General features: G+C 39.0%; 1 protein-coding gene across 4 annotated transcripts in view; it reads left to right on the top strand.

The window, feature by feature from the left end:
* Nucleotides 1-23,885, top strand: part of jmjd1cb (jumonji domain containing 1Cb) — a 238,342-nt gene that overhangs the window by 158,203 nt on the left and 56,254 nt on the right. For all 4 annotated transcript variants that reach the window (XM_051673704.1, XM_051673703.1, XM_051673702.1 and 1 more), the window contains 4 exons: nucleotides 4,678-4,791; nucleotides 19,500-19,605; nucleotides 22,534-22,658; nucleotides 22,961-23,104. In XM_051673704.1, the coding sequence (XP_051529664.1) occupies nucleotides 4,678-4,791; nucleotides 19,500-19,605; nucleotides 22,534-22,658; nucleotides 22,961-23,104 (489 nt within the window). The remainder of the gene's footprint in view (nucleotides 1-4,677; nucleotides 4,792-19,499; nucleotides 19,606-22,533; nucleotides 22,659-22,960; nucleotides 23,105-23,885) is intronic.

The raw sequence follows: 23,885 nt of genomic DNA, 5'->3' as shown, positions 1-23,885 counted from the left end.
GAATAAAACAATGCAAAAATAAACATTTCACAATGAAAATTTGTCAGAGATGTGAATAATACACTAAAAGTGGTTAATGTAAAATTATTATTGTATTATTAATAATGTTTTATTTCACATCAAGGCAATTTATCCAGATATTATTTTTGTTAATATTATTATTATTAACTACATTGTAGCTACATTTGGTTACATTAGATTTTGTGTTCTCTCAGACGGAATAAATAAAAAACGTCCATCCCTCCCACACTTTTGGTTTCTGGCAGGTGAGGAGGCTTTTCAAACCTACAGATGCATAAGTGAGATGAACCAATGGGCAGATAAGTAGGCTATAGCACAGGGAGTGACAGTGTTACTAACTGGGACAGTATATTTTGAACAAAAGGACTGAACGGTCATGTAATTTAGTGCATGAGCACGACACCGAAACAAATTATGTTCAGTGAAAATTCCAATGAAGATCGCGACGTATGTATTTGGAAGTAAGCCTATAGGCTATCCAATGTTATTAATAAAACAACAGGAACTCTTTGCGGGGGGCATTTTTACCCAGAGCCCCCGTTAATTTCCGACCCTGGATGAAGAGATGGAGATGAGAGATGTAACAGGTGTTTAAGTGTCTTTCTTCAACATGCAGCTGGTACACAAAGCCTTTTTGCTATTTCTGCCTTTCTTGTCAAATGTGCTGCATTATGACTAACGATGAAGCGCCAAGAAATGAAAGGCGGTAAAACTATAGATCGCTCCAACGTCACGCTTGCAATGTTAACAGCTTTGTTCATTATTAACAGGAGCAATGGTTTTTTCTCATCGCTCGCTAACGGAGATATAGTATAACGCCATTTCCATGTCGAATTAACAGGTTTAGAAAGGTTTATACGTCTGTAACATTGATTTAATTTGTTCATCTGTATCTATTGGTTTAATAATTTGCAACTACATTGTAAAGTGAATAAAAGTGTGTGGGAATTTCCTGTGCTATGGACGTGGAGCTTGCAGGAATAATTAAAATTGTGCGCAACATTCGCAATCCTGTGCCGAATTTCAGGCCCTGTGGTAATTACTGATCCATTACATTTAATATTTTTGCTTTCATCACCTTTTATGTTTATCTATCTTCAGTTAAAGCAGTTCAGTTAAAAATGTCTGCAAGGGACATTTCTGAAATTCAGTTGATGTTGAAATAAGCGTATTGTGTGAGAGAGAATCCTGATTGATATATCATTGTATTGACACAGACAAGTGTGTCTTACTGCTTTTATAAAATATAATTGATACATGTTAAGGGGACATTTTCATTACAACATTATTTTAAGCAAATTCTGTCATGCTTCTAGAAGATATAGTCCCTGGCATGTAAACTAAGGTTAATACATGACCTCTATGGGTTTTGTGCAATGATATACACTAGGGCTGGGCGATATGTAAAAAATATTTTAGCGATAATCGCCTTAAAAAATATCGCGATATCCGATTACATTGAATTACTTTGTGATTTAATCACTTTCGTCTTTGTTTCTTTAATACAAAGATATATATTACTCAACCTGCAGAGTTGCGTTCACAATGCATGCCAACCGCATGGAAATAAAGCGAACTAAACTCACAGCACCTCCCGAGATGATCGGAGATAATTTGCCGCATTCTCATAGACGTCATTATTCTTATAAACAGTTTTCAGACGAATGAAACAGAGAGAAAAAGAGTGAAAACTCTTTACATGCGCTTGTTCCATGAGACAGGCTTGCACTGCATGCCTCTGAACTAACAGCGAATCAAACACGAGTATTGACGGCTTTTCTTTTGTCTGTTCTTAAAAATACAATAAAGTGTGTTTCTTCAAGCGCGTGTGTTTGTGACTAACAGCATTTCTTGTCATGTGTCATTAGACATCTTACAGGTAGCCCGCCTGTTGCGGGCAGATGAGCAAAATTACTCACGCATGAAATACATTTGGATGAGGAGCTTGTGAACTGGATTCAGCCTCGTCGCATTTTGTGGGTGGTGGGTGCTAGTTTCACACCCTGGCCACTGTTTAATATATTTGGCAACTTCCCAGATCCATGGTTTTGCCATTTCCCAATATTGTCGATCATCGTCTGTTCACAATCAGCATTGGGATCTTTGTAAGACATCGTCGATATCCGATTACATCATCCTATTGCCCAGCCCTAATATACAGAAGCTGGTGTATAGCAGATTTACAATCATAAATGTATTCCAACTGCCTGCACTTTAACTGCAGGAAAACTTTCCACTGGGTTTAAATATTGTAGTCAAATTCGGAAGCGACTAACTGCCTGGCTGTGTCATTACTGAAAGGTTTATTTTAGATGTGTAAATCCACAGCTAGTGTTTCCCTTACTTCTGCAGGATCAGGTTCATTGAGAGAGAAATGTATGATCTTGAACAAAAGAACAGTCAATACAGAGATCGCCTTAGCTCAGATCTGAAACAATCAGAATCACAAAATCACAGTGATCTGTGGTCAGCTACATACAGCTTTTACTAGTCTAAAACCTCTTCCTCTGGCCAGTGTGGTTAAGTTTCACTTTCAAGGGCCGTTTTAGAGGCGGCCAGACATGGGCATGTTTGTCTGACCTCTATTGATAGAAATAGAAATGGTAGGTTATGAAGCCAAGAGTCCAGCATGGATAAAGATCTCATGAATATGCTTGCATAAGACACAGTGTTTTGTGTCTGACTGTTAGGAGGTTAAACTTTACCACACAAGCATTTACTCAGCAGTTAACTCCTTTTCTACACTAAAAGAATTAGGAACCAGCTACAAGGCTTGCAGATGCAGCAAAAATTCAGTTTCATGTTTCAAAATGGTCTAGAATATTACAGGTCCATTTTTACATAAACACAAATGTCTTGAAGAAAGTTTACCAAAATTGAACATTCAAACTTGGCACATCGTGATCAGTGTGAAAACAAACAAGAACTGATGACATTTGACATTGCTGATATCAAATCCTGATACCAAAATCATCTTAATGCATCATATTTGAATGAACTTCAATGACATTTGAGACCTGGTCTTGTGGAATCACGTTTCTATAGCTACATTTTTGCAAACAGATTTCTATGTGGCATGTTGTTTGCAACTTGGCAGTTTCCTAGTGAACTATAAACTTGCTACAACAATGACTTCTATTCCCTTTCACACAAATCACAAGATTATCAGTATGTAAACACGTACTTTTCACCCTGTTCCTCACACAATGCTGTCTTGTGTTGGTTACATAACCAACTACATTTACAAGCTTGTTTGAGTGCGAAAGAAATTGCACGGGAGCTCAACTGCAATGCAGAGGACCGGGGTACGAACCTTTACTGAGTTCTGTAGAACACGTGAGACGAAACGTGAGCCAAAAGTGTCATAAAAGCACCACAAAATGACATAGGTGTTACATTTGCTTTTTATAACACTATCTGTAAGGTTTAGGTTTAAGGTTTATGGTAGGGTGGTCAATTTAAAACTCAATAGAGCAGTAACCTTAAAATCCTCAACTGTTTGGGAGAGCATCTAACTCTCTTTTAGTGTCACACAGTGGACATTTCACTTCAAAACTGATACCACACGCGTAATGAACCATGTGATATTTCGCAAAAATGTTGCCACGTAATTTTCATAAGATCAGACTGGAGATTTGAGGCCTATGCCAAAGGGGATGCTTTTTTTGAGTGAATATCAACTTAAATTTTGTTCTGTTCCTCACACAGTGCTATCATATGGCTGCAGAAGATTTTGAGTATTGTGCACGTCACACTTTTATCATACTTTGGTGATTTTTTTTTTGTTTGTTTTTTTGTCTGTTTTAGAGCTCGACAGTGTCCTTTCCCATCGTTTTTTTATTGAATGGAATGTATAGCTTCTGATTTTACTTGTAGTTATTATGGGAATGTCATTCGGTGAACAAGAAAATAAAATTACGACTAAATCCATAAGCCCATGTCATGTAGAGATAAGAGTCTCACAGCATAGATGTGATCCCACAGCAGACATGAAGAATAAATTTCGATGGTGGTCATGTGCAGCTGGTCCCATGACTACAGTGTCTGTGTGTAGTATGAAGCCTGCTGTCCTCAGATTGACCAGATGGCATGCCATTTTCACACTCTCTATCTCTCTCTCTCTCTCTCACACACACACACACACACACACGCACACAGAATTTGAACTGCAGCTTTGTACTCTACTGTGGGGCCGGACTTGTAATGAATCCAATTACTGTCCACTCAGTCAAGCTCTTGTATAGTCATACTAGTGCCAATTTAGCATCCTGATTCAATTAAAGTCTCAGGAAAGCCCTCAGACCTGAGGTGAAGCTGCAAATATTTACTGCACAATAAGGACATGCTCTCAGAGCACAAACATGTGCACATACAGCATTTAGCAAGAAACTGCTGTATCTTAAGTTTAGCTAGAAACAGGCACATGACAACATGATCTGGTGCTCATGCTGTAATTTGTTTTTAAGATTTGGAAAACCTAATTGAAAGCAGTCTTTATTTTTGCAGTTCTGTTTGGTGGCATAGTCAAGGGATGCTTCAAAGTTATTTGTGTTCCCTTTGAGCTGTCAATCATGGCTTTCTTGTTTATTTTGTAATACCAGTCTTTAATAATGCCTGTATAGTTGGTTAATCCAAATGTGTTGCCTCCCCCTACAGACGTTCAAGCCTCTGGTGGGGAAGACTGTGCTTGGATCCACCACCGCCATTGAGTTCTTCTCTGACAGACAGCTGGACTTCCTGACAGATGAAAGGGCCTATCAGCCCTATCAGGTGAGTCTCGTCTGTGTCGTTTGCTTTAGCTTTCTCTCTCACGTAGTGTCTGTGCAATGTTCAGAGAATGAGAGGTGCCTCTTTACATTAGTCTGTGTTTTCACTGAGCTGAAAGTTGACCTCTGCCTACTTAGGGATCTGGAATAGCCTTGTCCGTTCATTCTTTTACAATTCCTGTCTAAAGGTCTTCTAAATTCCTGTTCTAAAAGCTGAAATATACTTCTGTGTCAAACCTAGGGCACGCTCTCTATGCAGTGGCCAAAGTGGTTGTTTATTTGTTTAGCTTTGTGTTCATGTGTCTGATTTATGAAATATATTTTTTTACTGTCAGTCATACGATTAAAACATCTTACAGATAAGAAAGTTCTGAACAAAGGCAATACAACAAGCATTGTGCTTGTGTCTTTATGAAACATAGAATATAAAACAGCAGATGCTCTTAAAACAAGCCCTAATACAATGTGATATGATGTGTACATATACAAATAATCTTGGGGGAAATGCAAAGCTACCTCAGACCAATCACAGTTGTTTTGGTCTGCTTAGGTACATTCCGTTTAAACGGAAGTTTTGTAACCGACAAGTCGACTAGTCTAAGGGGAAACCAACCTTCAGAAAACAGTAAAATAATAATAATAATAATAATTTATGCGACGCATTTAAAATACTTAATCTATTCCAAATCCGATGCTAAATTCCACTGAAAAGGGGCATTTATCTGCGACGTGCTTGCCTTGAATTATGATCATTGTACATTAAATATAGAACATGACACGCATTCACTGAATCAACATTAGCGAATATTTAACAGACATATTTATTGAAAACAATTGAATGAATAGTGCAGGATCAATGGAAACAACCCTAAAAGCCTGTTCTAAACGGAAATCACCAAGTAAAAGTTACTTAACTTATTAAAACAGTCAGGACATTGTTGAAAATAATGAACAGGTAGACTAAGCCGAATCTATGAGAGAGAAAAAAAAATGCGCTGAAAAGTTGCGCATATTTCACAACGTGCAGTCATGTATTAGCCATTGATCTAATGTGACAGCTGTTCGGTAAAGAAAGTTAACCAATAACAGTTAAAAGTAGCTATAGGATAGAAAAAAATAGGCCTGTGATGTAGCCTACAATAAACCTAATGTATTCTTAACATGATGTGTACAGAGAATAAAAGATAGTTTAACACGTTAAGCAGTCGGCACCTCGTTGAAAATAGCCTTCTTAATCAGCAGATTAAAAAAATAGCATTCCTTGCCTAAAACAGTTATTTTCTAGGCTACTTACTCAAAGGCATACATTTTTGATGAGTAAAATTAACATGTCGACATGGTCTGGTGAAAGACGGGACTTGGTTTGAGTATTTCTGTAACTGCTGATCTCCTGGGATTTTCATGCAAAACAGTCTTTAGAGTTGACTCTGAATGGTGCCAAAAACAAAAAACATCCAGTGAGCGGCAGTTCTGTGGATGGAAATGCCTTGTTGATGAAAGAGGTCAACAGAGAATGGCCAGACTGGTTCAAACTGACAAAGTCTACGGTAACTCAGATAACCGCTCTGTACAATTGTGGTGAGAAGAATATCATCTCAGAATTCTGAGATGCGGGTTTGTGCTGTTTTGGCAGCATGAGGGGGACCTACACAATATAAGGCGGGTGGATTTAATGTTGTGGTTGATCAGTGTATACAGGTGCATCTCAATAAATTAGAATGTCATGGAAAAGTTCATTTATTTCAGTAATTCAGCTCAAATTGTGAAACTCGTGTATTAAATAAATTCAATGCACACAGACTGAAGTAGTTTAAGTCTTTGGTTCTTTTAATTGTGATGATTTTGGCTCACATTTAACAAAAACCCACCAATTCACTATCTCAAAAAATTAGAATATATCATAAGACCAATAAAAAAATCATTTTTAGTGAATTGTTGGCCTTCTGGAAAGTATGTTCATTTACTGTATATATACTCAATACTTGGTAGGGGCTCCTTTTGCTTTAATTACTGCCTCAATTCGGCGTGGCATGGAGGTGATCAGTTTGTGGCACTGCTGAGGTGGTATGGAAGCCCAGGTTTCTTTGACAGTGGCCTTCAGCTCATCTGCATTTTTTGGTCTCTTGTTTCTCATTTTCCTCTTGACAATACCCCATAGATTCTCTATGGGGTTCAGGTCTGGTGAGTTTGCTGGCCAGTCAAGCACACCAACACCATGGTCATTTAACCAACTTTTGGTGCTTTTGGCAGTGTGGGCAGGTGCCAAATCCTGCTGGAAAATGAAATCAGCATCTTTAAAAAGCTGGTCAGCAGAAGGAAGCATGAAGTGCTCCAAAATTTCTTGGTAAACGGGTGCAGTGACTTTGGTTTTCAAAAAACACAATGGACCAACACCAGCAGATGACATTGCACCCCAAATCATCACAGACTGTGGAAACTGAACACTGGACTTCAAGCAACTTGGGCTATGAGCTTCTCCACCCTTCCTCCAGACTCTAGGACCTTGGTTTCCAAATGAAATACAAAACTTGCTCTCATCTGAAAAGAGGACTTTGGACCACTGGGCAACAGTTCAGTTCTTCTTCTCCTTAGCCCAGGTAAGACGCCTCTGACGTTGTCTGTGGTTCAGGAGTGGCTTAACAAGAGGAATACGACAACTGTAGCCAAATTCCTTGACATGCCTTGACCCCAGCCTCAGTCCATTCCTTGTGAAGTTCACCAAATTCTTGAATCGATTTTGCTTGACAATCCTCATAAGGCTGCGGTTCTCTCGGTTGGTTGTGCAGCTTTTTCTTCCACACTTTTTCCTTCCACTCAACTTTCTGTTAACATGCTTGGATACAGCACTCTGTGAACAGCTAGCTTCTTTGGCAATGAATATTTGTGGCTTACCCTCCTTGTGAAGGGTGTCAGTGATTGTCTTCTGGACAACTGTCAGATCAGCAGTCTTCCCCATGATTGTGTAGCCTAGTGAACCAAACTGAGAGACCATTTTGAAGGCTCAGGAAACCTTTGCAGGTGTTTTGAGCTGATTAGCTGATTGGCATGTCAAAATATTCTAATTTTTTGAGATAGTGAATTGGTGGGTTTTTGTTAAATGTGAGCCAAAATCATCACAATTAAAAGAACCAAAGACTTAAACTACTTCAGTCTGTGTGCATTGAATTTATTTAATACACGAGTTTCACAATTTGAGTTGAATTACTGAAATAAATGAACTTTTCCACGACATTCTAATTTATTGAGATGCACCTGTATATATATTTGTCTGGTTTTGATCTTGTTTTGATTGGTATATGGGCAATCGATCTCATGCAGACCTGGCAACCCTAGTCATTTCCTTGCATTCCAGGAAGTCATTTGCTAGAACTCCCCCACCTGAGTGCTTTCCCGCCCGTTTTACATTAATGGATTCTGCTGAAAGTATGTACTCGTATATACAAGATGGTCAGCTACCTGACTTCACCTCTATGGGTGCTTCAAGCTCCTAGTGCTAATAATGACAACGAACAGCCTCTCCTATTGTTCTGTGCTAAACCGTTCTCGTAAACAGCTTAATTAATCTAGCTTAGATAAAACACACAGTGACAGTGAGCCTCTAAAAACAAACACATATGACAGATGGGAGGAGATGCTCTCCACTGCTGGATTCATATTCACGACATGTTTTATCCCCAGTGTTGCCGGCTCACCTCCATCCTGCACAACGGATAATGAAAAGCCATCTGCTTGCAAATTATTGCCCACTCTCTCTCCCTGAACCCAAACTTTGTGCGTCTCTGGGCGCAGTGTGTTCTGATATTATATTTCTGAGGAAAATAATGACACTGATCCTTGTTTTTGTGACTGCTACATGCCATAGCACTGTTTACTGTGTGCATGCTGAGAACTTGCATTACAGTAGGTCATCTGGTCTAGTCTTGTTTAGATGAGCTATGAGATTGCTGTTTGCTTGTGGTTAATCTCTGATGAAAGAGTTAAAAAAAATGAAAATAAATGCTTGCATTTTATACGTTTATAATAAATGTAGGTTTTATAATAAATGTATCAAATTGAGCATGATTCAAATTGATCATGACTGAACAGAGGATCAGTAGACATAAGCACCATCCCAAAACCTAGTGAGCTGCCTACCTAGACAAGGTTTATTTCTTATTTTTTAATTTTTAGATATTATGGTTGCGAATGTGATGCAAAGTCTGTTTCAAATAATAGGTGGCAAAATTATGCTGTCTTAGAAGATACCAGAATTGGATGAAAGCCTAAGGCAGCATGACATGTAGACCTAACCTTCACAGATAAGGCAATCCCAGCATTGCAACAACCTTAGTTAAAAAAAAAAATTCATCCAGTATGATGTAGTCAAGGGTAATGACCAAAACACTTTATACAGTACTACCTTATTTTTTGGAAATAAAGTCACACCTCACTATAATTCGCACGGTATGAAAATTGTGTTGTTGAGAGAGAAAAAAAAAAACAGATTTCTGTGTAAGTCACACTGACAGGTTGCATGAGGTAGGCACTAGGACCCGGGAGCAGCCGCCCAACCTTCATTCTAGGGGTGGTAAAAAAAAATAGATTTTCCGAAGCATAGCAATCATCGTTTGAACTCTATATCGATTCTTAAATCCCAAGATTCATCGTTTACTGTATGTGCAACACTCCACTATAATGAGAGGAAATCACCAAATTTCGTGCTATGCTACTAAATTGTACATTGGCAACTGGCTGGAAAAGTTTTAGATTTCACTTACTAGTAATTGTGTAGTACAGTGGTGGAGTATTCAGAAGCGAGATCCTTTCACTGCCTGTTGAGAGTAAAAGTTGTTCCAAATGTATGTGTGTGTCCAAAGATGAAATCCACGTCACCCATTTGTCTCTTTTAATACCCTTTCTGTTCGCTGTAGTCATTAAAAACAAACATGTAATTCTAATCACACGTAGGACAGTTGAGATAAAGCCATTCGAGTTTCTTGGTTTTGGAACAAAGCTATATTGTTCTTCTTACTGCCCATAACATATATATTTACATACCATGAGAGTGTGAGTGTTTTACTCCCAGTGGTGTAAGAAAGGTTATGGTGTTACAAACACAAACTCAAACACACGTCCTCACACTCAACCATTGCACGGCACAGTGCGTTGAGAAAATGCTGGTAGGTATTTTGGTCACACTTTATAGTAGGTGGCCTTAACTACTATGTACTAACATTAAATACATATGTATTTACTGTATAACTACATGTTGTCCTGCAAAATGGCCACATTTGCTGCTACTGAGATTGAGGTATGGGTAGGTTTAGGAGTAAGGGTAGGGGTGTCAAACTCAGTTCATGGAGGGCCACAGCCCTGCAGAGTTTAGTTCCAGCCCTGCTCCAAAATGCCTCTTTGTAATATTCAAGCATTCTTGAAGACCTTGATTAGCTGCTTCAGGTGTGTTTAATTAGGGTTGGAGCTAAACTCTGCTGGACTGTGGCCCTCCAGGAATCGAGTTTGACACCCCTGGGTTAGAGTTAGGCTTTGGGGTAAGGGTTGGGTTAGGGGTAACGTTAACAGTGTAAATACAAATGTAATTAAATGCAAGTACTTTAAATGTAATTACATTGCAACAACATGTATGTACATAATAAGTACATTGTATTAAATGGTTAAGTATATAGTATTTAAGGCCACATAATATAAAGTGGATCTGGTATTTCTCCTTCTCCACAAGTGTAACTCCTTCCTCAGTGTAACTGTCACTCACAGCCTGAGAGATATATTCAAAAGTAACATAACTCAAACTCGGAGCTGCCTCATGGGACCCTCACACATTCCAACACACCATCTCATTCTGAAGTCGGAAACCCCGCCTCTCAAAAATCCAAAGTTCGGGGACCCGGGTAGCTCAGTGGTAAAGATGCTGGCTACCACCCCTGGAACTCGCTGGTTCGAAAACCAGGGCGTGCTGAGTGACTCCAGCCGGGTCTCCTAAGCAACCAAATTGGCCCGGTTGCTAGGGAGGGTAGAGTCACACGGGGTAACCTCCTAATGATCGCCATAAGGTGGCTTGCTCTCGGTGGGGCACGTGGTGAGTTTGGCGTGGGTGGCGTGAAGCCTCCACACACGCTGTGCCTCCGCGGTGGCACGCCTGGCGCGCCACGTGATGTGCGAGTAGACGGTCTCAGACGTGGAGGCAGCTGGGATCTGTCCTCTGCCACGTAGACTGAAGTGAGTCACTACGCCATCACGAAGACTTAGTGTGAACATTGGGAATTGGACATTACAAATTGGGAGAAAAAGGGAAAACAAAAAATAAAATAAAATAAAAAATAATCCAAAGTTTGACTTTTAGAGTGTTTGGGAACTGTGTTGTTGTGCTTACTGAAGTGTGATGAGCTGACAGCCCGTGCTTGCTCACATCCTGTCTTGGCCTCTGCTCTCCTTCTCGGATTGTTTCCACAGTGCATCCCGATCAAGGGATTGGTTGAGGAGTAGGGGACAGGAGTCCAGGAATCTGTTTGACATAATCACAACAACTGAGGTTCTTTGTCTGCCGGAAAGAGAGAGAGAAACATTAAAGGGATAGTTCACCCAAAAATGAAAATTCTTTCATCATTTACTCAACCTCATACCATCCCAGATGTGTGATTTTCTTTCTTCAGCAGAACACAAGCGAAGATTTTAAGAATATCTCAGCTGTAGGTCCAGACAATGCAAGTGAATGGTGATCAGAACTTTGTAGCTCCAAAAATCACATAAAGAAAGCACAAAAATAATCCATATGTCTCTGGGATTTTTTTGTTTTTTGTTTTTTTACTCTCTTGGAACACATTCAATATATCTAGGCCTACTTTAAAAACTTTTGTCCAATTAATTGGTTATCAGCCTCTTCTATTGAAGACATGACTGATGTGTAGATGCCTCCAGTTGGTTGCAGTAACAGACTCTCTGCAAAAATGCCACCTGTCCCATAAAGAATGTTATGCATGTGTGACTGGAATACAATTCGCAGTTCACGTACCATTCAACAAACAGAACATGCATCACTCGACACTCACTCTACTGTTTTCATGAAGAAACATACAGTACATCACACCCACGGCACAGCCACCCTCCTCCATAGGCTTGCACACACACATTCGCACATATACAGTTGCCGTTTCAGCATGCATGTTTATACACAAGATTGCATTACTTCCAGAAACCTAATCTACATCGTACTGAATTACTCACTGGAACTGCACTATATAAATTACCTCAGTAACACACCGCATTCCTATATGTAAGACAATCAGCACACACACACTTTTTATACCCCAGCAAATATCTTATTTCACACACATCACGTATGTAGTATTGCCATAGCAACAGGAGTCCACACGATTTCTGCTTCTCAACAAAAGCTTTTACGTGCCGCTGGGCTGTTTCTGTACCCGATTCTGCGTTTCCCCACCATCACGTTTAATTGCTCTGATATTTACGCCGCTGTTATAACGCGTCACCATTAATGCTATAATGACTGTATTATAGTGTCTGTCTTATTGTCATTCTGGCTTTCCACAAAACGATTCATCTACTGAATGCGTCACCTCGGTGAAAAGCATTTGAAGAGCACTGGATGGAACATGGTGTCTCTGAACACTTGTATGCTGTTTACACCTCTGACTGAAGCAAGCATTGTGTCAGCTACCCACGGTGCCCACTGCCATGGCAACACTCCTAAGCACTCCACCAGCATATTCACTCTCCCATCTTTCCATCCAAACAACATGCTTTTATTAATATCAGTCCATTTTCGTGCGCACAGAGAGGTGCGGTATCATTACTTCCATCAAAGCATATTTGTCATTTGAAGCAGCATTTTTTGTGTCAAGCCCCAGTATAGTCTGAGGATAAGGAGGTGTTTTTAAGGTTACCTGTGCATGGATAGTTTTGTCTCTTTAACAAGCTGCGCAATTTGAGGTATCATTCAAGTCAATGGTGCATCTAGTATGGGATGAGTTACGCACCAAAGTTTAATGCTTGGGATTTGGCATTTGTAGGCTTGAGCAATAGAAATAGTGATTATTGCCTTAACACCACTAATTAAAGGAGGAAATCATTTGTAGGGGTGGGAATCACAAGGTAACTGGTGATACGATATTACAGTATGTCGATATCTAGGTCGCGATATGATATAATTGATATAAATGATTTTATTTTTGGTGTAGCCTATTGCGATTCAAAACTGCGATATATTGTATACAGTTTTTCATTCTTATTCATAGGACTTCAGAGAACTTTTTCCAATTTACAAAATGCATTATTAAATTAAGATAAAATTGAATATTCAATATTTTGAATATGATCCATTTATTTGTGAATATAAACAGTACTGACCCTAAATAAGTTTGTTTACATTTTTTTTCTTTCCACACTGTGTTGACCTGGAATGTTTTGTATTCTCTTTTGTGTTCACTTTAGTTGTAATAGAATGTAACATTACTCAGTCAATTTAAATATTATTTTAATTTATAATATATTATTATTGTTATATTATTAATAATAATAATAACAATAATGTATTTATATTATACTTTAAAACCCTCTGTTTTTTTTTTTGTTTTTTTTTTGTAATTTGTTTTTTTTCTCCCAGTTTGGAATGCCCAATTCCCAATGTGCTTTTAAGTCCTTGTAGTGGCGTAGTGATTCGCCTCCAGGTGGCGGAGGATGAATCCCAGTTGCCTCCACGTCCGAAATCGTCAACCCACGCATCTTATCACGTGGCTTGTTGAGCGCATTGCCACGGAGACATAGCGCGTGTGGAGGCTTCACGCCATCCACCGCGGCAACCACGCTCAACTCACCATGCGCCCCACCGAGAACGAACCACATTATAGAGATCACAAGGAGGTTACCTCATGTGACTCTACCGGGCCAATTTGGTTGCTTAGGAGACCTGGCTGGAGTCACTCAGCACGCACTGGGATTCAAACTAGCGAACTCCAGGGGTGGTAGCCAGTGTCTTTACCACTGAGCTACCCAGGCCCCCAACCCTCTGACTTTTTATTTTTTGTGGAAAACTGCAGGAAGATCTTTGTGAGAACAGAGCAGCGCTCATTCACTGAAACGTGCTGCGCATGCCGACTGTATTTTTCCCTTTAAACGCATCCTTTTGCAATTCACAAAACTACTCTATGGCTTCAAGAGAATATAATTTGAATATAATGCATGAGTCATATGGACTACATTAATGGCGCTTTTATGCTTTTTTATTGTCAAATTGGAACTTGACTGTAATGACCATGGCACACAACTCTCAATATCGATGCACTGGAAAACGCGCTAATGACCAAAAGAGTGATCACTTCACTTCTGGGCATGTGAACTTTAATGTTCAACATAAACAGTGCTTTTTTCTGGTTCTTTGTGACTTGTTTGGACATAAAAATGACAAACCAAAATGTTGCCAAACCCTGGATTTGAATGAGGAAGGCAGATTTTGAATAGTCTCCGACATGTTCATGCTGTCACCAAATTTTCCGTGTTGTGGGTGATGCCAAAAGAGTCCTGTCTCAGCGGTAAAGCGTGATAACTGTGCCATCTAAGGGACTGTTGTTGAAGTTGAAAAATGTAAATTATATCAATTTCTGTTATGTGAATATCAGTACAATATTGTTAGGAAAAATATTGCAATACTGTAAAATATAGATTTTTCCACCACCTGTAATAATTTGATCTGGTAAGGTACGAGAGGAGATGAACTTTGCTGTGCATGCATCTTTGCTGTGCATGTTGTGTAAATTTGTTCTGTTATGCCTCGACACGTGTGCTGGGCTCTGTAGTCATGGGTCTCCAGAGAACAGGACGCAACATAAATGCAAGAGATTTGCTCTTCAGAGAGGAACAGAACAGGGACATGTCTGCCTGTTGTAAGCCAAAGATGGAGGAAAAGAACAATGGAGAGAGTCAAGTGAAGGAGGCAGAGGAATGCTAATAGGAGCACTCAATCATGTGGAGCGGGACAATAATGGGACTCCATTCATTCTTAATGAACATATTGTTAATTTCACTGATGTACAGTAACTAGACATATTGATAATTCATTTTCATAAACCTGCTTTTCCAACAATATAAACCTTATAAACAGCCATTTCTCAATGTTCGTAACAGTAGATGAAAAAAAACCCAGATGACCAACTGCATTCAGTGAGATTCTGAATTGCTCACCCACTGAACACTTTACTGCCCCATAATGCTATGCATGTCAGCTGCAGAGAAGTCACATTCAATATGCTTTGAAAATGCTTTATGCAATATGCTTTTTAAATTGTTCCTTGTAGTACTTGTTTAACAAAATCAGAATAAATTATTTTTGCAGTTATTGTTACTACGTCATAGATGCAGGTCACAGGACAATGCCCACATTTCATAAAGAAGTATGTCTGGGAATGTGTTCATACTGCTCGCCTGCATACCTAAACAACATGTTTTGTTAACGGCTGAGAAGTATGTTGTTAATCAAAAGCAGTACTCTGGCAACATTTGGATTTGGACACAGTTTGATGTTGCCACAGAGCAGCTGTCGAACAAAGAGAGTTGATTTGTCGAGGTATGTTTGCAGAACATAGAGACAGGCTGGAAAAACAGTACGAGCGCCACACCCAGCTCTTTTCCCAGGCCGCAGGACAGAGAGCGAGAGAGGGGAAGGAAACTTGTTTCATCTGGGTCAGAGTTTGGATCTGGAAGCACTTTTCTATTCCCCCAGCGCTGAGCACCACCCTGCCTTCCCAGTGTCTTCTAGCGCAGAGCCAAGTGGAAAATCCTGGAACATATTGCTGTTAAAGTGATGGATGGCAGTCTGGTGCGGAATAGGGTGGGGGGATGGGAAGAAAAGTGCATCTGCTCCGTCCTTCATGAGGGGGTGTGTGCAGAGGAGAAGAAGATGAGATTACAGCTGAAGTCCTGCTGTGGGTGCTCCAACAGACTTTTGGAATGATATCATTCTTGGTCAGCATTTCAATTCCATTGTCCTTAATCACAACATTTTTCTAATTCTGAGCTGCCTTGCATTCCTGCTAACATGCGTCTAGCGTATGGAATATTCAGAACCAGTTCAATAAAAAACAAAAAAAAAACCTGAATTATTTTCATGGTGTTTGGTTCTGTAAAAAGCTACCCTCCAAAACAAATTAAGTTATTCTTGAGTTTTGAGCTTACAGTCTGAATAGAATATGATGAAGAAATAGTGGGCTGTTTGAAGACAAAGCAGCGTGACCAGTGTTGTCAGAATTGTGAAGGAATGATTCTTATGAGCTGGTTCTTTGTATTGATTCAATCTTGAAAATAATTGTAGAACTCATGAGTTATCATTTTGAATCAGTCAAACAACTCACTCACTGAGCACATTTACATACAATGAAAAAATTTTTTGTGTTTACATTTTGACGTCAAAAGCAGAGAATAATCCAGTAATTTGAAGTCTCACTTAAATTAGTTTTTGTTTTGTTTTTCTTTGTCCGTTTTTTTTTAATATGCTATTTTTTTTTAAATAGCTATCAGCATATTAGTGTGCATATTAAAATAAATGGTACTTTAAAAAAACACATTAAGTGTCACAAAAAATAGTATTGTTTATTTATGAAGTATTTTAAGTTTATTGTTAGGACCAGTTATTTGAGTACTAATAACTAATAAAAGAATTGTTAATGATATTGTTGAAGAACCAGAAGTGTATTGAAATCAGAATAGTAAAATTCCTTGCGATGTACATCCCTACATGTGTTGTCCTTACGGGAAAAAAATCTGCTGAAAGACAGTGTGAGAGATTAAATATATGGTTTATTTGGATTCTCCATTCTCTTTATCTCTTTATCTGTCACGTTTGCCTTTCTGTTGTTGTGTTGAGGGGTGTTTGGGGAAACCGGGCTGTCCTAACAGATTCCATTTTTGGATGCCACAGAGAGAGAAACTACCCAATTCAACCTGCAGGCCAGTAAATAAATCATGTCTCCTGCAAGCCTCTTGTGCAAAAATAGAAACGGGAATGAAGGCGTGTGTAGCGTGTGTGAGTAATGCAAAGGTTGTCACTAGGGAAAGGGGGATATGACAGTTTATTTCAACCCAGGATTAGCTGTGCTGGAGTTGCAACCTTATATCAACTTCTTTTTAAGGCCACAGCACTACTTAGTTCTCAAACTACATACACCTTCAATCAGATGCAGAAGTGTTCCCCTATGCACTCCTCTTTACTGGTGGAACTCCTGAATCAACATAGAAGAACTGATCACAGTGGAGGACTTAAAGAAGACATGTCATGGGAAACATTTTATTGCACTTTTGAAAGAAGAGTTTGATACTCTATGTAGACTGTTGGAAACTCAAGGAGAAGACCAGGGGAGGCTTGGATAAAGTTCAGGAATATCGGTCTTCAACATCAGATATGTTGTTTCACGCTGAAGTCATCAAGTCTGACTTAAGCCGGTCGCACACCGGAGGAGAAGCAACTCCGTGAGGTATTGCACGCAGTGAACAGAGGTAGCAAAACAGTGCATCTACAGAAATATATAACAAAAGTTACATGCATACATTTTTGCACTTCAAGAATGAATAAAGAGATGTCAGTAATTTTGCAGATTGGTGTATGCAAAAACAAACAAACACTGCAATCGACGTTTACTATGCAATTTCTCTCTATGTAACCCAGACTTTTTTCAACTACAAAAAGACAAACTTTTTGCTAAAAAAATTGCTTCTACACAATTTTCTTGGCTTTCTTACCATTTTACATAATTTATGTACATTGGTAATGATTTAGTTGGAATATTAATGGAAATCTAAGTGAGTGGCACAGCAGAATTTTGAGTAGCCCACATTGTATTGTATTTTAATGATCCTAAAAATAGGCTTCATTTTCCTCAATGAAAATGTCATTTCAAATTTTTCACATTAATAGGAACCGCAAAGCTTACGCAGATTCACTCCTAAGGTCAAAGTATTCTTCGGATTTCTGTTTGCTGCTACGTCTCAGGCACAGTGTGTGTGATGCAAATTTAGTCATCAGTACGGAACTGATGGCGTCTTCTCCCTTCATCTGCATTTGCGAACACATCCATAATGGCTTGCGTATACTTCGAAAGGCTGAGCGCTTGATTGTGCGTGAGACGGAACGACACACGGAAAACCCAAGTATACCTGAGCCATTACAGAATAAGCTCAGCTGCAAAACCGGCTCTTTCAGAAATGGTCATAGTTATATTGTAAACACTATGAACACATTAACATATAACCACACATATTTACATTATCAACAGCTATTCAATATTCAGCAACCCAGCTGCCCTAATGAATGACGGTGTGAACTACACCAGTGCACAGAGATTAGCCAATCATACAGTAACCAAGGTAATTTACGTTTGAATGTTTTGAAGTTACAGTAGCTTAAATATTGAATAAAAACTAAATTGATTTTTTTTTTTTTTTTTGGTACTAGAAAGAAGTGGTAAATTTATGACCCTTACAAAGTACCTGCAAAGCTGCTCTCAAGAGAGAATGACGTGCCCTCATTCACCCTAGCAGGCGTCTGTGAGATATTTTCATAGCTCAGTTCATGTCTTCTTCAGTCCTGCTGTGCGATTGTGTAAATAACCGAAGCTCCTGTCAGCTCTCCCACCCTCTCTGCACTCCTCATCACCATCAACAATTAATGGAAGTGCTGGGCGGATATTTCTCTCACCCCGCAAGACCCTCACACACACCCATGCGCACACGGACACTTCACTGCTGGGCTCCTGTGAAGTGGAAATGTAGCCTTCCTGTGGTTGTTTCAGACACTGTTGTAGCGGATTGTTTTGCTATCGCAGGTCAGCGACCTAATCATTGCATAATAAATATTATAGAAATCATCTGTAGCTTACTATAATAATAATAATGATATATTAAATATTAGCTATATCAAATATCACCTTTTTGTGTCTGGAAACGGCTTATTAGGCTAATCTCTGATGGGTTTGATGCTCTTTGTAGTTTGTTGGTGATAACATTTTTGGAAGTGATAATATAGTTAATGGTGTTTGCTAGTTCTATGAATATGAATGACACCTCAGATCATTTGGCTTTAATGAGAAGTTTCCAATTACACTTACACAAGCGACTTCACCTGATGGTTGATAAAACAGGTGGAAAAATCACAAACTTAAATTGAAGGAGGGAACCGGACCACATTTAGTGACCAAAATGCGCTAGCAACCACCCATAACCACCTAGCATCATGGCATGGGTTTTGCAAGGGCAAGCATCACTCACATTTTCTTCAGAAAATGTAAACATTTCGTTTCATTTGAGTTGCAACTCTAATTCGAAAATTATCATGGGAATCTATTTCACCAGTATGGATGAGGTGTTTGTGTAAAAATGGTTAAAAGACAGACCAAAGCTGTACTAGAGGTCAGACAAGATATTTTCTCTAACCTCAATGAATGAGCATTTTGCTGGTTGGTTTGGGACTGTGCAGGCTGTGCAAAGGTTGACATGTTGTCTAGGAAGCCAAACTCTTCACATCATGAGTTGCTTTATAAATCTCTTTCTGTTAGCGTGTGGTTTATTCCTTCATTCAGCCATTATATGAAATGCCATGAATGCTCAATGGGTTCATTATTACCTCCAGCACAGTTATGACTTTTTTTGACATCCTTGTTTTTTGGGAAGGGATAAACTGACCTTTAGTGTTTGTTTGTTTGTTTCTTGCAGGATGAGTTGGACAGTTTAAGTCCTGTTCTCAGGGACTGTCCACAGCTCCATGAGGAAGTGAAAGCCTGGGTGAAAGACCAAAAGGTTCAGGAAATTTTTATGAAAGGTAAGACAGTCACTGTATCAGTGTTAATCTGAAGGGGTTGTTGTAACAATGAAAACGTAATGGCACAACATCAGCAATCTATATTTGAGTCCACCCACCTGTTTTTTGTGTTTGTTTGTTTGTTTTTTTTTTTCTCCCCTTTTCTCCCCAATTTGGAATGCCCAATTCCCAATGCACTCTTAAGTCCTCGTGGTGGCATAGTGACTCGCCTCAGTTCGGGTGGCGGAGGATGAATCTCAGTTGCCTCCATGTCTGAGATAGTCAATCCACACATCTTATCATGTGGCTTGTTGAGCGCGTTACCATGGAGACATAGCGCACGTGGAGGCTTCACGCTATTCTCCGCGACATCCACGCACAACTCACCACGTGCCCCACCGAGAGCGAGAACCACATTATAGCGACCACAAGGAGGTTACCCCATGTGACTCTACCCTCCCTAGCAACCGGGCCAATTTGGTTGCTTAGGAGACCTGACTGGAGTCACTCAGCACGCCCTGGATTCGAACCCACGACTCCAGGGGTGGTAGTCAGCATCTTTACTCACTGAGCTACCCAGACCCCTGTTTTTTGTGTGTTTTAAAGTCAACATGAAATTAATAGTTACCCTATTGACTTTCTTAATACACATTCCTGGTATTATTGTGAACAATTCATCGGTGCACGTTATTATAAAGAAAAACAAATGTCTTGATAGCCGTTCATGTTTTAACTTTCTCCACCTCTGAAACAACTTTCCTTCTCTGTTGATGTCATTTCAGCCATGCGAGGGGTTGTTTTATATTAACCAATAGCCAAATATCTATTTAGTCATTGTTTTAGGCTACTGTTGTAGGTAATGCAGATTTTCATAGATCTTGCCAATAGTTTACGCAATAATTTAATGTTGGATTAACATGAATATAATATTTCGACTTTAATAGCAAATAACGATGGATTTACAGTAATTAAAAGAGAAAAAAAACTGTTACCATTGGGACATGTCAAAATGTTCTTGAGGGTGAACTTGGGTATTGGTAGTGTTTCAGGTGAGGAGTAGTCCTCCACAATCCACTGCAAACTCGCATTCACGTCTGGGAATATTCCAGTATGAAACGCCAACTTTTCGTAATCCAGTCAGTTCCACACTGATAAAATCAAGCCCCACCCATGCAGAAATACATTACATTATAGAATTCAATCAAGCTGTGAATTCATATTGAGTAAAAAAACAAAAAAAGGAACCGTGTGTAAAGATGGTTGACTCACTGTACCTGACTAATAGTTTAGGGGAAGTGGGTTGTGGTGGTCTTAGTTGAAGTTCTTATTTACAAAGTCCACAACAAAATTCCAGGCCTACAATTAGTGATAAATGTTAAACTTGGCAGTTGATAAGGGGAGACAGAATGGAAACTATCTCGAAGCCAATGATTTTGGTGGGGAAACAGAGCACAAAAAGAGAGAAAAGAAAAGAAGCAGTTTGTGGTTTTTTTGTAGACGTCGTGGTTTTCGGTGCATGTGTGTGTGTGTGTGTGAGAGAGAGAGAGAGAGAGAGAGCGAGAGAGAAAGGGATTAATTTTGGTTCATTGTTGGCGCAAGTATAGTGAAGGGTTAGCTGCTCTGGCAGAGCAAATGAGTTCTGTGTTCAAGAGTTTATGGGAATGACCTGCCCTGCTCTAATGAGCTCCAGTCAGTTTGGAGACCTGCCAGCGTTCACTGCAGCTATCAGCTAGTGCTCGCCCAAATAATGGAAATCAGATCACAAATATGGGGATTGATCTATCATTCCAGATTAAAAGAATCCCAGATTTAGCACAGATTTCCTCACAAACCCGTATGAACACAAAAGGAAATATTTAGCAGAATGTTAATACTGTTCTTTTCCATTACAATGAAAGTGATTGGGGGCAGATGCTATCAAGCTCCAAATAGTGATGTCCAGTTCGTGAACGAATCGTTCTTTTGAACCGGATCTTTTTAGTAAACCAGTTGAACCAGTTCACCAAATCGGACTGAATAGTTTGAAACAGAGGTGCTTGCAGTTCACAAGTCAACAGTACACTGATCCGTGTACAGCAGCTCTGGGGTTGAGGTTGTGATGAGTTGTGAAACGTTTCAGTCGAGAGATGTAAATACATTTTACCATTGAATGTTGTGCATGCAGATTATATTTGATTTCATTATGAGCTGGATCATGGTTTCTGTAAAAACAAAAAAAAAAAGTGAGTTGATTAAGACTAGTTTAATCACTGTATATGATTTAGACATGTGTAGAACATCATCATTTTTATATCAGTGTCAGTATTGGGTGCTTTAGGTGCAAAACTTTAATGTATGATGTATTGTAAGATCACTGGATGAAACACTGATAACAATAAACACCCTTATTATTGTAACTTAAATAAAATGTAATAATCAGCATTATACGCTTACTTATGGCTTTATTGAATGTGTTTGAGCATGTATTCTATGGCACCGGTGTATTAGCATTATGTACAGTGACGTCATTGAGTGATGACGTAAAAGAACTGGTGAATCTTTTTTTTTTAACTGGTTCATTGAAATGAACCGTCCGAAAGAACCGGTTCACAGAAAAGAATCCCCAATACTAGCTCCAAAGATAAAAAAGCATCATAAAAGGAGACCATATGAAGTTTTCTGAAGCCATCGAATATTTTTTGCTGTAGCTCTCAAATCTTTTTCGTGCATGTACACATTCAAACTTAATTTGACCTCAGTGACACTGAACACCATTGATTTTTGTGTGTCCCATAACTGTACGCATTGATCCATGATTGAATATGTGAAAAGAACAGCTATAAATAGAGTTGAACTGCTGCACATGAAGGTACCGTTTGCTCCTGCCCTGTTTGTCTAATTTATTAAAGTTGTGTACTGTTTTTGTTAGTGTGAATTTTTGAAAGCATTTCTGTTTCCTGTTATCTCTAGGTCCCTATTCTTTGAATGGCTACCGTGTACGAGTTTACAGGCAGGACTCAGCCACCCAGTGGTTTACGGGCATCATCACCCACCACGATCTCTTCAGCCGCACTATGGTTGTCATGAATGACCAGGTACATCTGATTCCATACAAAATGAACATTCGGATAGTATTTTTTTATGTTAACATGCTGTGATTTACCAATTAATAAACCAGTAAGTTAAATATAAATATACCTGGTGGAAGAATTGTTTATTGTGATTATTATTTAAAGGAAATGTAATTATTGCACATTGGTGTCTTTTTTCATATTGCTGCTGTCAGCATTTTATAAAAAGCAAATAAGCCATTTTATGTGCAGCCTCTCATGGCTTTTAGCTTTAATGACCATTTTGGCTCTCTCCTTTGACTGTGTGTGTGTGTGTGTGTGTGTAGGTACTAGAGCCACAGAACGTTGACCCATCCATGGTACAGATGACTTTTCTGGATGATGTGGTACATTCTTTATTGAAAGGAGAGGACATCGGTATCACGTCACGACGCAGGTCTCGGTCTAGCCAGAACAGCAACACTGCCCATGTAAGTGTGACCAACACAAACACATTTCACCAAGCCATATGCTTTTGTTGCTAGATGATCAGAGCACCTGCCTTCCTGGATCAACTTGAGTTCAATGACTGCATTTACATGCACAAGAATATTCCTATATTAACCAGAATTTAGCCATATTCCTATTATGTAAAGTATGTGCAATATTAATGAGATAACCAGATTAAGTCAATATCCCAGTTTCAAGTAATCCAAATAAAACAGTCATGTAAACACCTTATTTGGAATATTCTGTGTAATGGAATATTCATTTATATCGGCATGCTAGGAGCCACAGGTAGTTGTATATATTCTGATTATGTATGCAACAACATAATAACATAACCAATTGCTGAAACCAGATTACACCCAACATGCCAGATTCTTGCAATCCGAATTAGACTGCTGGCAAATCAGAATTTCTTGTCATATGACATATCCCTGTAATAGATTATTCACAAGAATATTCTTACATTAACCAGAATTTGGTCATATTCAGATAATGTATGCATCATGTTAACGAAATAACTTGATTAATCAATATTCCAGTTCAATTCAAATAAGACCAACCGTAATTACACCTTATTCAAAATATTTCCTGTAGTGGAATATCTTGGTGCTACATGATACAGACACATAAAGTAATATAGGGTATACATTTTGGAACAAAGAGCATGCAGATGTTTTTCATGAATGAACATAAATCAAAATACAGTAGCGAACAATCACCATTCGTTTGCGATTCATGAAATTACTGTGTAGAAATACTAAA

The sequence above is a fragment of the Myxocyprinus asiaticus genome, chromosome 36, assembly GCF_019703515.2.
Source record: "Myxocyprinus asiaticus isolate MX2 ecotype Aquarium Trade chromosome 36, UBuf_Myxa_2, whole genome shotgun sequence".
In the NCBI taxonomy this organism is placed as follows: Eukaryota; Metazoa; Chordata; class Actinopteri; order Cypriniformes; family Catostomidae; genus Myxocyprinus; species Myxocyprinus asiaticus.
The sequence above is the reverse complement of the archived record's forward strand: the minus strand, read 5'-3'. Positions and strand labels throughout refer to the sequence as shown.